The following is a 13,229-nucleotide window of genomic DNA, read 5'->3' as shown; positions in this document are numbered from 1 at the left end:
CAGAGAAACAATGGGCTAATTCAGAAACTGAGATCTGGACTATAGGTCTGAATTAGACTCATGTCGGCGGATCGGTAGTCGGCAGAGAGGGAAGCACGGCCCTCTGCACGCTCTCTGACAAACTTAAACAAATAGAGGGACACAGAACAGATCCTGGCACCAAACACCTTAGCTGGAACTCAAGGAAACAACATGCCTTTTCCCCAGAAAAGTAAGGAGAAGAAATCCTAGACCACCTCATAGGTTTAAGGAGAAAACTATAACTTAAATTTATCATTTAAGATAGAAGCCAGAGAAAACACAGGGGTGCTGTTTATCAAGAGATTTGTCTCATTTTAATGTTACATATTCTGGGGTAAATGTTTCAGAGGGTGAGTTACATATTATGCTGCAAATCTTAACCTAAAATGTTTCTCATTTGGAAAGTAGGTGATAAATTCCTTGTTCATTTTTTAAACAGGATGCTTAGATATGACAACCTAGATACTTTAAAATAAGATTTTCCTTTTCAGTTATTAATAGGATAAATTTTTTTTCCTTGAAAACCTTTCTATTTAGCCTTGCGATGGACTGGCGACTTGTCCAGGGTGTACCCCGCCTCTCGCCCGTAGACTGCTGGAGATAGGCACCAGCTTCCCCGCGACCCACTATGGAATAAGCGGTAGAAAATGACTGACTGACGGACCTTTCTATTTATCTTCTGCATTGACAGAATTTCTTTGTGTCCTTGGTACAAGCAGGGACTGGGAAAGTCACAACATTTAAATCTAAGGACAACATTTTAACATTATCAAGTGCTCATTAATTTAAAGAAACAGCATTGGGATGTTTCTGATTTATAGGGATCAAGGCACAATTAATTTCATGATTTATCGCATTTAAACTTTAGTCATAAAATTCAGAAGCTTCTGAGAGACTGAAACTATGCAGTCTTTTCATTGAAGCCCTTTTCCTGCTAATTATTCTCAAATGGAACTCTTGGGGTGTTTGAGAAACGTGCTGTAAAAGGTAAATATTGAATGCATCGTCCAGACGCAGAGGGGTGTCACGCTACACAGGCCTCGTAGCATGCTTTGCTTTCCACATCTCTGACACATGAGTCACCTACACATAAACGCACCTGAACACACACACACACACAGACACACACACACACTGTAGACGGCACACTCATACGAAAACAATAGAAAAAAACAGTGTTTTATTCCCAGTTGATTTAAGAAGAAGTGACTTTTATACATTTATTTGCAAAATATATATTTTATTGATGGTGGACGACTCTTCTCTTTCTGGTAATTTTTTATAATTCTATTGCATAGCTTAACAAGTTTGTAATTAGTATATTAGTTAAATTTTTCTGACCTTTAAAATGAATGGCAGTAATAATAATAACAATACTCCTACATAAGGAGAAGATACATTTGCTACTGCTTTCAATGTATGCTGGTTTATGTAATGTTGTATTTGATTTGTATTCAGATGTCAAAGTTTGGATTCAGGAATGATGTCCAACCTTGGATGAGTTCTAGTTCCACTGCATGTTTTGGACACTCGGGTGAAGAGAGGGGCTGAGCTGTCCACTGATCACCACCTGGTGGTGAGTTGGATCCGCTGGAGGAGGAGAAATACGGACAGACTTGGCAGGCCCAAGCGCATAGTGAGGGTCTGCAGGGAACGTCTGGCGGAGCCCTCGGTCAGGGATGTATTCAACTCCTACCTCTGGGAGAGCTTTGACCAGATTGGAGACATAGAGTCCGAGTGGACCATGTTCTCCGCATCTATTGTCAATGCTGCTGCCCGTAGCTGCGGCCGTAAGGTCTGTGGTGCCTGTCGCGGCGGCAATCCCAGAACCCGGTGGTGGACACCAGCAGTAAGGGATGCTGTCAAGCTGAAGAAGGAGTCCTATCGGCTGTGGCTGGCTTGTGGGACCCCTGAGGCGGCTGACGGGTACCGTGGGGCCAAGCATGCCGCGGTCCAGACTGTGGCAGAGGCAAAAACTCGAGCCTGGGAAGAGTTCGGTGAGGCCATGGAGCAGGATTACCAGTTGGCCTCGAAACGATTCTGGCAAGCCGTCCGGTGCCTCATGAGGGGGAAGCAGTGCTTCGCCAACACTGTTTATAGTGGGGGTGGGAGGCTGCTGACCTTGACTGAGGACATTATTGGGCGGTGGAAGGAGTACTTCGAGAATCTCCTCAATCCTGCCATCATGCATTCCCTGGTGGAAACAGAGGCTGGGGACTCTGGGTTGGACTCTTTCATCACCCAGGCTGAAATCACCGAGGTGGTGAAAAACCTTCGTGGTGGCAGGGCAGAGTCCAGCCAATAGTCGAACCTGCACCTTCAGGAGGAGCAGTGTGGTTTTCGTCCTGGCCGTGGAACACTGGACCAGCTCTATACCCTCTACAGGGTACTCGAGGGTTCATGGGAGTTTGCCCAACCGGTCCACATGTGTTTTGTGGACCTTGAGAAAGCATTCGACTGTGTCCCTCGTGATGCCCTGTGGGGGGTGCTCCAGGAGTATGGAACGGGGGCCCTTTATTAGGGGCCATCTGGTCCCTGTACAAGCGGAGCAGGAGTTTGGTCCGCATTGCCAGCACTAAGTCGGACCTGTTCCTGGTGCATGTTGGACTCCGGCAGGGCTGCCCTTTGTCACCGGTCCTGTTCATAACTTTTATGGACAGGATTTCTAGGTGCAGCCAAGGGCCGAAGGGGGTCTGGTTTGGGGACCAGTGGATTTTGTCTCTTCTTTTTGCAGATGACGTGGTCCTGCTGGCCCCTTCTAGCCAAGACCTACAGCATGCGCTGTGGCGGTTCGCAGCCGAGTGTGAAGCGGCTGGGATGAAGATCAGCTCCTCTAAGTCAGAGGCCATGGTACTCGACCGGAAAAGGGTGGCTTGTTCTCTTCAGGTTGGAGGGGAGTTCCTGCCTCAAGTGGAGGAGTTCAAGTATCTCAGGGTCTTGTTCACGAGTGAGGGAAGAATGGAGTGGGAGATCGACAGACGGATCGGTGCGGCTGCCGCAGTAATGTGCCGGTCCGTTGTGGTGAAGAGAGATCTGAGCCGAAAAGCGAAGCTCTCGATTTACCGGTCGGTCTACGTTCCTACCCTCACCTATGGTCATGAACTTTGGGTCGTGACCGAAAGAACGAGATCCCGGATACAAGCCGCTGAAATGAGCTCCCTCCGTAGGGTGGCCGGGTACTCCCTTAGAGATAGGGTGAGGAGCTCGGCCATCCGGGAGGGGCTCGGAGTACAGCTGCTGCTCCTCCACATCGAGAGGAGCCAGTTGAGGTGGCTCGGGCATCTATACCGGATGCCTCCTGGACGCCTTCCTCGGGAGGTGTTCCAGGCATGTCCCACCGGGAGAAGGCTCAGGTGGTGGCCCAGGACACGCTGGAGGTACTATGTCTCTCGGCTGGCCTGGGAACGCCTTGGGCTCCCCCCGGAGGAGCTGGAGGAGGTGTCTGGGGAGAGGGACGTCTGGGTGTCTCTGCTTAGTCTGCTGCCCCCGCAACCCGGTCCCAGATAAGCGGAAGACGACGGGTACGAGGTTGTAGTACGGCCTTCCGTTATCTCGGAAGTTGGACTTTCCAAAAGTTGGAGTTTTCTTACTGTTTGGTTCCCCATGTCTTAGGTTTATGTACAACATATTATTCAATACCAGCAAAGTATGCAGTTTGAGCCGACAGAACACCAGCAACATTTACAGAGAGAAACTTCACTGGGACAGAAAGCCAATGTATAACCGGCCAGTATGACAAACTCAGAGATGGCTTCTGTGGGAGTCCATTATTTGGGCCTAAAGATGTTAAAGGGGTAATTTATTCCTCAGCAAATATACAACAAAATCAAAATTCATAACGCTTCGTTTGCTAGAACATGCCAGTCAATACATTATCTATTTCTGGATATTTTTACCCGAAGGTTTTATAGAGCTGGGATGGGATGTATTCATGTCTTTTGTCCTCCTGAGGGGCACTGGGTAAACTTTGGGCAGGAATGTGAGGAAATTGAAGTGGACACTCAAGGCATGTGGGTCAGTGAATTGAAGCAGTGATCAGGAGATAATTTTTTGTGATGGCTGCAATGCAAAGGGTTGTTGAAGGATGAAGGGATATTGCGAGACACTACAAGGCAGGAATGAAGATTATGACAACATAGCAGAGAACCTTCTTTATGTCTGGTGCTGTGGTCAGTGAGTCCAATACAAAAAAAAATATCCATGTAATAACTTGGTAGGTTCATAATTGATTTTAGCTTTTCAAGGATTACCTTTATGATTCAAGATGAGTAATTTAATAACACAAGAATTATCTTGATTTTATAAAACAGATAGAGGGTCTTTTATAAGTATTATCTAAAGCTTGTCACATTTTATCACATGACAAACACTTCCAGATATGGCTTGGGGGATTTCATGTAATAGATCAACACAAAGTAGTGCATAGATGTAAAGTGGAAGGAAAATGGACTATGATGGTTTTTCTTTTTTTTCCGAATAAAATCTGAAAAGTGTGGCGTGCTTGTGTATTCAACTCCTGTTTTTCCACTACCCCGAAATACAAACACCTGAATTTACTGTATTAGTAAATAAAGCCCAGCTGTGTCTGATTTAGTCTCAGCATAACTCCAGCTAGTATGTGAAGGCCTCTGAGGTCTGTTAGGGAGAACTAGTAAATCAGAACCATAAGGACCAAGAAATGCAGCAGACCGATCAGGTATAAAACTGTGGAGAAGTTTCAAGAAAGTTTGGTAATGTAATGTCCACCTAAACTGACAGTCTGGTCAAGAAGATTATGTATCAGAGAAGCAGCCAAGAGTCCCATGGTAGATCTGGAGGAGCTGCATAGATCCACATCTCAGGAAGGAGAATCTTTTGAAATGACAACTATTAGTCATGCACTCCATAAATCTGGTGTTAGTAGTAGAAAGTAGAAAGCTATTGTCGAAAGAAAGCTATAAGAAGTCCTGATTGTGTTTGCCACAAGCCTTGTAGAAGACAAACAAAACATATGACTGAAAGTGCTCTGGTCAGGTGAGTCCAAAATTGGCCGAATTATGCTGTAGGGATGCTTTTCCATGAGTGGTTTAGATTAAAGCATATTTATGTTAGAATAGTTCATCGTTTAGACCTAACTATAACTGAGAAGCTGCTGTAAAACTTAAAACCTATTTTCACATTTACTCTCCAAATTTGACTGATCTTGAGGTATTTTGCAAAGAAGAATGTTCAAAAATTGCAGTCTCCAGATGTGCCAAACTGGTAAAGACCTACCCCAAAAGACCTACAGCTGAAAGCTATTTAATGCAATTTCATGTCGCAAAAGAAACATGAACAAAATCTTAATACTAATACTAAAAAATAATACTAACAGACTGCCTCTTCTGTCAGATATGTTGTTGCAGTCTGCCTCTGTGTTTCTGAAAGTTCTGTTTTTGTAAAAGGGAGGAGAATCGGGTGCACTGTGATTTTTCACAGCTCTCTGGTAGCTCGTTTCAATAGCACTTTGGCCGTTAATTCATGCCGCTTTCCCAATATATTTCTCCCATTTGGGGTGCTTGGCAAATAAGACTGTAACTTGTTTTTTTACCCACAAACCCAAATATATTGGACATCTGATTTGTTCCTCTTCCAACAATCACATGGTACTATATGGTCAATTTCTGTAGGTTAGAAAAACTAAAGGCTGGCTTTGCTTATACAATAAGAGTAATCAGACTTTGTATAGACCTCCTGAAGTAAACAAAATGTCATGTATTGATTGGAAAGTGGGTTTTCTGATCTCTTTCAACAGAGTTTGTGTGAAAAATGCTGAAATTAATTATTGCTATCAGTACAATCATATTACTGCAGCACTCATCTTGAAACCTAGCTTTTAAAGACATGTTTTAAAGACATTTCGCAGTAAATCAAAAATAGGTTAGAGTTAGGTCAGGCTTGTGCATAGAGGAACAGTTGAATCTGCCTAACACTAATGTACAGAATGATACCTGAAAAGAGAATAACTGCTTAGTAAAAGACGGCCTTAAAATCCCCGCGGGTGCACTTTGACGGAATATTACATCGTAATGGTTTTTCCTCGGGGTTAAGAGCGCTTTTAACATTCAAAATGCACGAAAAGAGACAGCAGAATCGCTTTTACAGATGCGTTCCGTACGCCTACTTACAGCGTCTCTGTGCTTGCTGGAAACCTCGGGAGAATATCAATGTCACTGCAGCAGATTGTGTGAGCTCTCCACTCGGTGCAGTTGCCCCTGACCGGGCAGGAGTAAGCCTGCAGCTCGGTGCTGCTGATGGTTAGAGTGATGAGGGTCAGCAGCGCGCATGTTAGCACCTGCATGCTGGAGCACAGCTGGCTGAAAGTCCCAAAGTCCGTGCTAGTTCCCCACCTCCCAAATGTCCACAGCGACATATGACTGCGGAAAGTTACAGCTTCTGGTGTGTGTTTTTTGGTGGGTGGATATAGTCCTGAGTGCTCGGCGCGCCGTGCAGGGGCCCAGTCTGGAGCGGAGAAGGTTGGGGATGCTGCGGGGCGGACAACCGCACCTCTGTGGTGGGTTTGGAGGTGGTCTTCAACTTAAGGAGAGGGTGGACTTACAAAGGCAGTGTTAGAATGCCCCCATCCCCGTTTCCCCTCCTTCTGTATGCTGTAGGTAAAATACGGGCTGTCCAATTGTTTTGCCCAGTGTAGACAGTGGCGGTGTTTGCATGAGTCCTGTGGGACTCCTCCTACAGCCACCCCACACAAGAAGGCTAGAATTCTATAAAAGACTGTATGTTTAGGGTTGTTGGCCTGCTGGACAGTGAACCTGTTCCCCAAGTCTTATAGACTCTAATCATTTTTAATGCCAGGTGCCTTAAATACATTCAACTTCCGATCGGCTTCCTTTGCTGAAGAAACACATCCCCTCTGCATGATGCTGCCACTACCATGTTTCATCATAAGGGTGGCATTTTCTGCTGCTCTAAAGAGTAACAATGAGCCCCTTGATTTGGGTGGATGGACATTTAGAACAGAACTTTATTAATTTGCTGCTGCTTTGTCACAGCAGCAACACCCATGAAACACCAAAAACAAAAGTAACCTATACTTGATCATTATAAAGTCCAATGGCTGATGGCAGGAAGGACTTCCTGCTGTGTTCAGTCCTGCACTTTTCTTGATAAAGTTGGTGTTGGTGACAGTCTTTTTTCACTTTCAAGTGATGGAATGATTCATATGATTCCCAAAGCCTAAGAAAGAGATTTATGGTCTAACCAAAGCTCTAAACCTCTACCCACCTTGGTCTGTTGGACTTTCCTCCCTGGTCTCTATGATGCTGTTTGTTCACCAATGTTCTCTAACAAACCTCTGAGGCCTTCACTAAACAGCTTTATTTGTACAGACACTACATTAAAATCAAGTAATTAATTCATAACTGAGGGCAATTGGTCGCGATGGTTTAGATTTAAAGGGTACTGGAGTAAATGGGATTAAATGCAAATGGGCACCACACATTTCAAATAAAAAAATGGAAACCATGTGTCATTTACTTTCCATATCACAGTTATGCACAACTTTATGTTGATCTAACACATAAAATCCCACAAACATACATCCCACGAGTGGGATCATGTCTGTCAAAACAATAGTTGGAAGTGTGAAAGGGAAGTTTTACAAGTTGGTATTTAGACTTCCTAAAATATATTATTATTTTAATAATTGGTAGTAGTATTGATTTTGGGCGTTATTTACTTGCTTTACTTTCTGTAGAGCGCCAGCAATGGCGCAAAAAGCATCCTGTTGGACAATGTAGTCCAGCTATAGCACATTCTTACACATTTCCATTGTCTAGAGCCTACACTTCCCAGCGTTCCTCGGGGATGTTGCGCTCCGTTGTTTTCCCAGCTCAGACGCGGCTAGTTCAAGTTGCCATAGCAGAGAAGCAGGAGACTCGTAGTTATCAGTCGGGCCTTCATTACAATGTATTTCTGACGCTGTTTATTTGTCTTGTTTGTTTTTATCTAGTCGTCTTGAAGTATTCTCCGAAGGTTTAATTAGTTGGCTAATGTTTGGGTAGCTAGGCGGCTAATGTTCCTTGTGGTTCCTACTTGTTGCTAACCAGTCGGAGCATCCTTCACAACAATGAGCTGGACTGCGGTTTATAGACTTCAACTGTTTCAGTTATCGTCTCTGGTTATTCGGATAGCTTTCTTTCTTATCTGATTATTCAAATTAAGATGACAAAGCGTCAGTGTCGTTTTCCGATGTCGTGTTTATGTCGTGTAGAAAAAGTTCTCAACCATCCCACCCTGCCGAGTCATCTGATTAACAGCTAGCGTTTGTAGTCGTGGCCGCTGATCGTCAGCCGTTCTTCCATGTGTTTTCCGCTGGATATGTCTCAAGCCATGGACACGTCCAGCGAGTCAGACTCATACGAGAGGAGGATGCGGGGACACAAGCCCAGGGGGCGTGAATCCCGCCGGGACAGAGCCAGAGACAGCCGGGGTGGAGACGATGGGCGAGCCGCAGAGATCTCTGGCAAAATCAGCACCCTGGCAAACACCTTACAGGTAACTCGTGATGAAAACACCTGCTTGGATTTCACACACATGTATTTGCATACATTATTCTGCGCTAATAACCCTTATCATAGCCTGAGGACAAAGCGATGTGAATATGTCATGTCATAATTAAAACTCTTTGCTTGCCTCGGCTTCTTTACGCTTCTGATGATCTTTGCTTTGTGTTTGTGTCGCTTATGTATCAGGACACCAGTAGGAACTTGACCAAAGTTGACAGAATGCTGGGTCAGTACAGGGAGCATGCAGATGATCAGGCTGAAGCCATGACTCTGGTGAGACACGTTTTGATTTATTTTCTATCTTTTTTCCTGTAATAAAGATGCAGACTTGAACCTTTTCATGCATAGTGGTCAGAGAGTTCTCAGGTATTCAGCGGTGGGGGAGTTGATGGTATTCTTGCATAGAGGCTCAGTGGCCACTTTGTTAGGTACACCTGTTTAGATTTGTGGTAGCACAAATAGCGCATCAGTCAGTCGTACGATAGCAGTTCAGTAAATTTAGGAACCCGGATGAGGTGAAGAGGACTTGCTGAAGTTCAAGCTGAGCATCGGAATGGAGAAGAAAGGGAATTTAAGCGATTTTGAACTTGGCATGATTGTTGGTGCCAGACAGACTGGTCTGAGTATTTCAGAAACTGCTGATCTACTGGGATTTTCAAGCACAACTCCTTACCTTGGTTGTACCAAAGGGTTATTACCAAGGTTTGAGTAATAGAATGTCTGAAAGCGCAACACCTCGAACCTTCAAGCAGATGGACCACAGACAATGTCAGGTTGCATAAAAAATGCTGCCTGGTCCGCTTGTTCTGATTTTACCTGAAGCATTCAGATAGTAGGAGCAGAATTTGGTGTAAAAAAAAAAAAATCATATGGATCTGTCATGGCTTGTACCAGATGTTTCAAGTCTTGTAGTGTAATAGTGGGGAATGCAGTTATTGTTCCTGCAGTAAAAAAACAATGTAAATGTATTATTACACTGTTACTTACAGCGTTTTGGAACCAAAGCTCTGTTTTAGGCAGATTATTTCAACTGTGTGAGTTACAGTTGGTGTCAGTTAGTGACACTGGAGCCATAAAGACCTGTAGACCGGGTTTTGGAGCTAATGTCGGAGTCTGGTGAGGATGATGTTAGTGGCTGTGTTTATAAATGTGTCTCAGAAAAGAAAGGATTGTGAAATGCTAGATGTAGACTGTGTTCACGATTATTAGGCAAGTAAGTATTTTTACCATATCATCATTTTTAGGCATATTTTCTAACTCCAAGTTGGATAAACTTGAATGCTTAATGGATTTAAGCCTAGCAGGTGGTGTGTGTCTGTGTAATGAGGGAGGGTGTGGCTTAAGGATGTTCTTATACCTTATACCAAAATAGGCAGCTTCTTTAGGCAAAATGGGCTAAAAAAGAGATTCGACTGACTCTGTAAAGTCAAAACTTACCTCTCAGAGGGATGCAGCACTCTTCAAATTGCTGAGATACTGGGTCGTGATCACAGAACCATCAAACATGTTGTTGCAAATAGTCAACAGGATTGCCAAAAAACATGTTGAGAAAAAAAGGAACTGCCAAGGAGTTGAAAAGAATCAAGCATGAAGCTACCAGGAACCCATTATCCTGTCATATTCTAGTACTGCAGCCTACATGTAGTACCTAGAAGTACAAGATGTTCAGTGATCAGAGACATGGCCAAAGTAAGGAGGGCTGAAACCCGACCACCACTGAACCAGATATAAGCTGAAGTGTCTAGACTGGGCCAAAAAATATCTAAAGACTGAAAAGTTTTCAAAGGTGTTATGGACTAATGAAATGAGAGCGACTCTTGACGGACCAGATGGATGGGCCCGTGGCTGGATCAGTAACGAGCACAGAGCTCCACTTCGTCAGACGCCAGCAATGTGGAGGTGGGGTACTGGGATGGGCTGGTGTTAATAAAGATGAGCAGGTTGGACCTTTTCAGGTTGAAGATGGGCTCAAAATCAACTCCCAAACCTGGACACTTTCTTTAAGCAGTTGTGCAGGAAGAAGTCTCCATCTTTCAAAAAGACAATGATTTTAATGCAGGAAGATGCACCAACCCATGCATCCAAGTCCTCCTCTGCATGGCTAGCCAGTAAGGGCGTTAAAGATGAAAGGCTTCTCTTGTCTGGGAGGCTGCGGTCAACAAAGAGTTGATCGTCAACAGATCAAGAAGCTGTCAGACTACATGAATTGAAGGCTGTCATTTTTATTGGAAAGAAAGGTGGCTATTCTGGTCACGGATTTTTTTATTTTCAAATGTCAGAAATGTTTATCTGAAAGTTTTGAATTGTTTGTTTCTAATTCTCACTTAAAGAAAGTGTGTTTTTCATTTAGCTGCGCAATAATTCTGCACAATAATAGTTGCTCAGTAACTGTGCACAGAGCTATTCTCCTAAGAAAGCCAACAGCTCACATTTTCTTTCTTAAACATTCCTGTTGGAGGTTCATTAACATTGTGGATTAACCAAAAGCACTGTAGTTGGTGATTAATAAAAATGATCCTCAAAAACAAGACTTGCCTAATAATTGTGCACACAGTGTAGTGATGTTGGGCTTGAGGATTTTTGAGGAGCTCAGGGACGAAACAAAGCAGAATATCCGATATCTGGAAGCTCAGAAGGAGCCTGTCTCAGTGTGAGAACCAAACGGATCTGAGTCCATTCTAATGCCGTTTAGCCGTTCTTGCATGCAGTTATCTCATTATTTATTCAGCTCCCATCATTCATTTTCAACCCCCTCTCTCCTATATTACACTATCCCATTCTCATCTGCAGTTATTTCATTTAGGATGCATGTTCTGTCTGTTTTGTTTAATCACTTCTGTTTATGGGGCCCACACGGCTAACTAAAGTGATTGCTGTCTTTGTGATTTGTCAGAAATGCGTGTTATCTTTTTTTTTTTTTTTTTTGCTCTCTGTCAGCTCAGGGAGAGCTTAGAGGATTCAATCAATCAGCTGCAGACACCGAGGTTGAGCAGAACCAACGAGGTCCGCAGTTCCTCGGCCTCTACCCTGCACACCAGTGACCTGGAGGCCTGCTCAGCATCAGGTAGACAGAATGTGATTTTTATTTCTCTGACATTTTGTTTGTCTTTTAGTTCAGCTGAAATTAGTTCTGATTACCCAGCTTAAAAGTTTTATTATAGCAAAACCATTTGTTTGTGTTTTCAGAGGGCCAGCGGTTCTATCCTACCTCTCCACTCAGGGATTACACTGGCAGTCCGAGAAGGAGGAGAAGGTCTCAGTCTGCTGGCGTTCGCTTCAAGGATTCCAACCTGGCTGCAGATAATGTAAGGAAAAACAGGCCAATAACTTGATTAGTCACTTATTTCTTTGTAGTTTCATAAAGCTGCCACAAGAGGGCACACTCAGTCAGCAACGTAGACGCTTGTGTTCTGCAGGTGTTGAGATTAAAAGGTTTTTTTCTTTCTATTTCATTCAGATTAGATATTACCTATATTAGATTTTCCTTCTCGGATTTGTAAAATGTATGAGGAATTGTGATTGTGATGCATTTGGACCAGTTTGTCATGCTTTGTGTTGAGTACGGACGCGTCTGTGGGTGTCTCATAGGTTCATACGGTGCATCAGACGCTGCGGGATCTGCGCTGTGACCAGCAGAGGCTGTCTGATGACCTGGATAGAGAAATCCTCCGGAGGAATCGGTATCTGGTGGTTTTAACTCCGCTCTACTCAACACAGCAGTTCGTTCATGACTGAATTTACCAGATGGTGTCTTTATATTGGCAAATACAGAAGTTTTTTTTTATTGAAATAGTCTCAATCAATTACTCTAATTTAGTCATTAGTGAAAGAGAAAAAAAATGTAGATTTGAAAAGCTTGTAATACATAGTAAAAATGTTTTCTTCTCTTGAAGTCTGTAATGAATGCTCATTGTATGAGGCTCTATTCACAGACTGCTGCTGCATATTAACTAGACTAATGGCTGTTTGAAGCTGTAAGAGAAAGATCGTTCACTGTTTATTAAATCCAAACACTAAATGACTGCTTAATTCAATTCAAAGGTAGAGTTGGAATGTTTAAATGGGGCTTTACTGATCTACAGGCTTCCAAAGCAGCCTGGAAAAGTATTTTTCCAGGTTAAGTGTTTTTCCAGGTTTAGAGAAGTTTGGAATATAATGAATGGAAAAACCTTTGCATTTCCACACGTTGTTTCCCATCTCTGTCTAAAAGTATCCTTCCTCCCATTTTTGTTTTCTTCCTGCCTTCAATCCTTTCTTTTCCCCTCCATTTCTTCTTTCCTTTCTCTTCTCTCTACCTCCCTTGTCTTTTTCTTCCCTTCTGTTCTTTTCATCCATCTGTAGCTCTCTTCCTTCCTTTCTTCCTCACCGTACATCGTTCTTTCTTTTCTCCCTCACCGTGCTTCCTTCCTTCCTTCCTCACTATCCTTTTTTCCTCGTTCCCTGTCTTCCCTCCTTCCTCTCTCCCTGTCTTCCTTTTTTTCTCCCTCACACACCTCTGTTCTTTCTTTCTTTTGAAGGTTAACATATTTCAAGTGTTATTCCTTCAAACTCTGAACATTGCCAATATATTGAGCTAGTTGGATGGAGTCTAACCGCCCTAAATGTTTTTTATTTCTCTTTCTCTGGATATTTTGCAGGCCGTGCAGGAACCCCTTCTTTAAACTC

At 43.5% G+C, this 13,229-nt stretch overlaps 2 protein-coding genes across 8 annotated transcripts in view; one reads left to right on the top strand and one right to left on the bottom strand.

The window, feature by feature from the left end:
* tshr (thyroid stimulating hormone receptor) overlaps positions 1–7,940 on the bottom strand; it is a 42,450-nt gene extending 34,510 nt beyond the window's left edge. Inside the window, exon 1 of one of the 2 annotated variants that reach the window (XM_047388055.1) lies at positions 7,819–7,940. Coding sequence is in view for 1 of the 2 variants with exons in the window: in XM_047388054.1 (XP_047244010.1) it covers positions 6,168–6,412 (245 nt within the window). In the remaining variant the exon portion in view is untranslated. Of the gene's footprint in view, positions 1–6,167; positions 6,540–7,818 lie in introns of those variants that run through there. The other variant, XM_047388054.1, reaches the window with a different exon arrangement.
* The window catches only part of LOC124881997 (centrosomal protein of 128 kDa-like), a 68,396-nt gene continuing 63,078 nt past the window's right edge, over positions 7,912–13,229 (top strand). For 2 of the 6 annotated variants that reach the window (XR_007041794.1, XR_007041793.1), the window contains exons 1-5: positions 7,912–8,553; positions 8,751–8,837; positions 11,502–11,628; positions 11,751–11,869; positions 12,153–12,251. Coding sequence is in view for 4 of the 6 variants with exons in the window: in XM_047388053.1 (XP_047244009.1) it covers positions 8,359–8,553; positions 8,751–8,837; positions 11,502–11,628; positions 11,751–11,869; positions 12,153–12,251 (627 nt within the window). In the remaining 2 variants the exon portion in view is untranslated. The remainder of the gene's footprint in view (positions 8,554–8,750; positions 8,838–11,501; positions 11,629–11,750; positions 11,870–12,152; positions 12,252–13,229) is intronic. The other 4 variants (XM_047388053.1, XM_047388052.1, XM_047388051.1 and 1 more) reach the window with 4 other exon arrangements.

The sequence above is a fragment of the Girardinichthys multiradiatus genome, chromosome 15, assembly GCF_021462225.1.
Source record: "Girardinichthys multiradiatus isolate DD_20200921_A chromosome 15, DD_fGirMul_XY1, whole genome shotgun sequence".
In the NCBI taxonomy this organism is placed as follows: Eukaryota; Metazoa; Chordata; class Actinopteri; order Cyprinodontiformes; family Goodeidae; genus Girardinichthys; species Girardinichthys multiradiatus.
The sequence above is the reverse complement of the archived record's forward strand: the minus strand, read 5'-3'. Positions and strand labels throughout refer to the sequence as shown.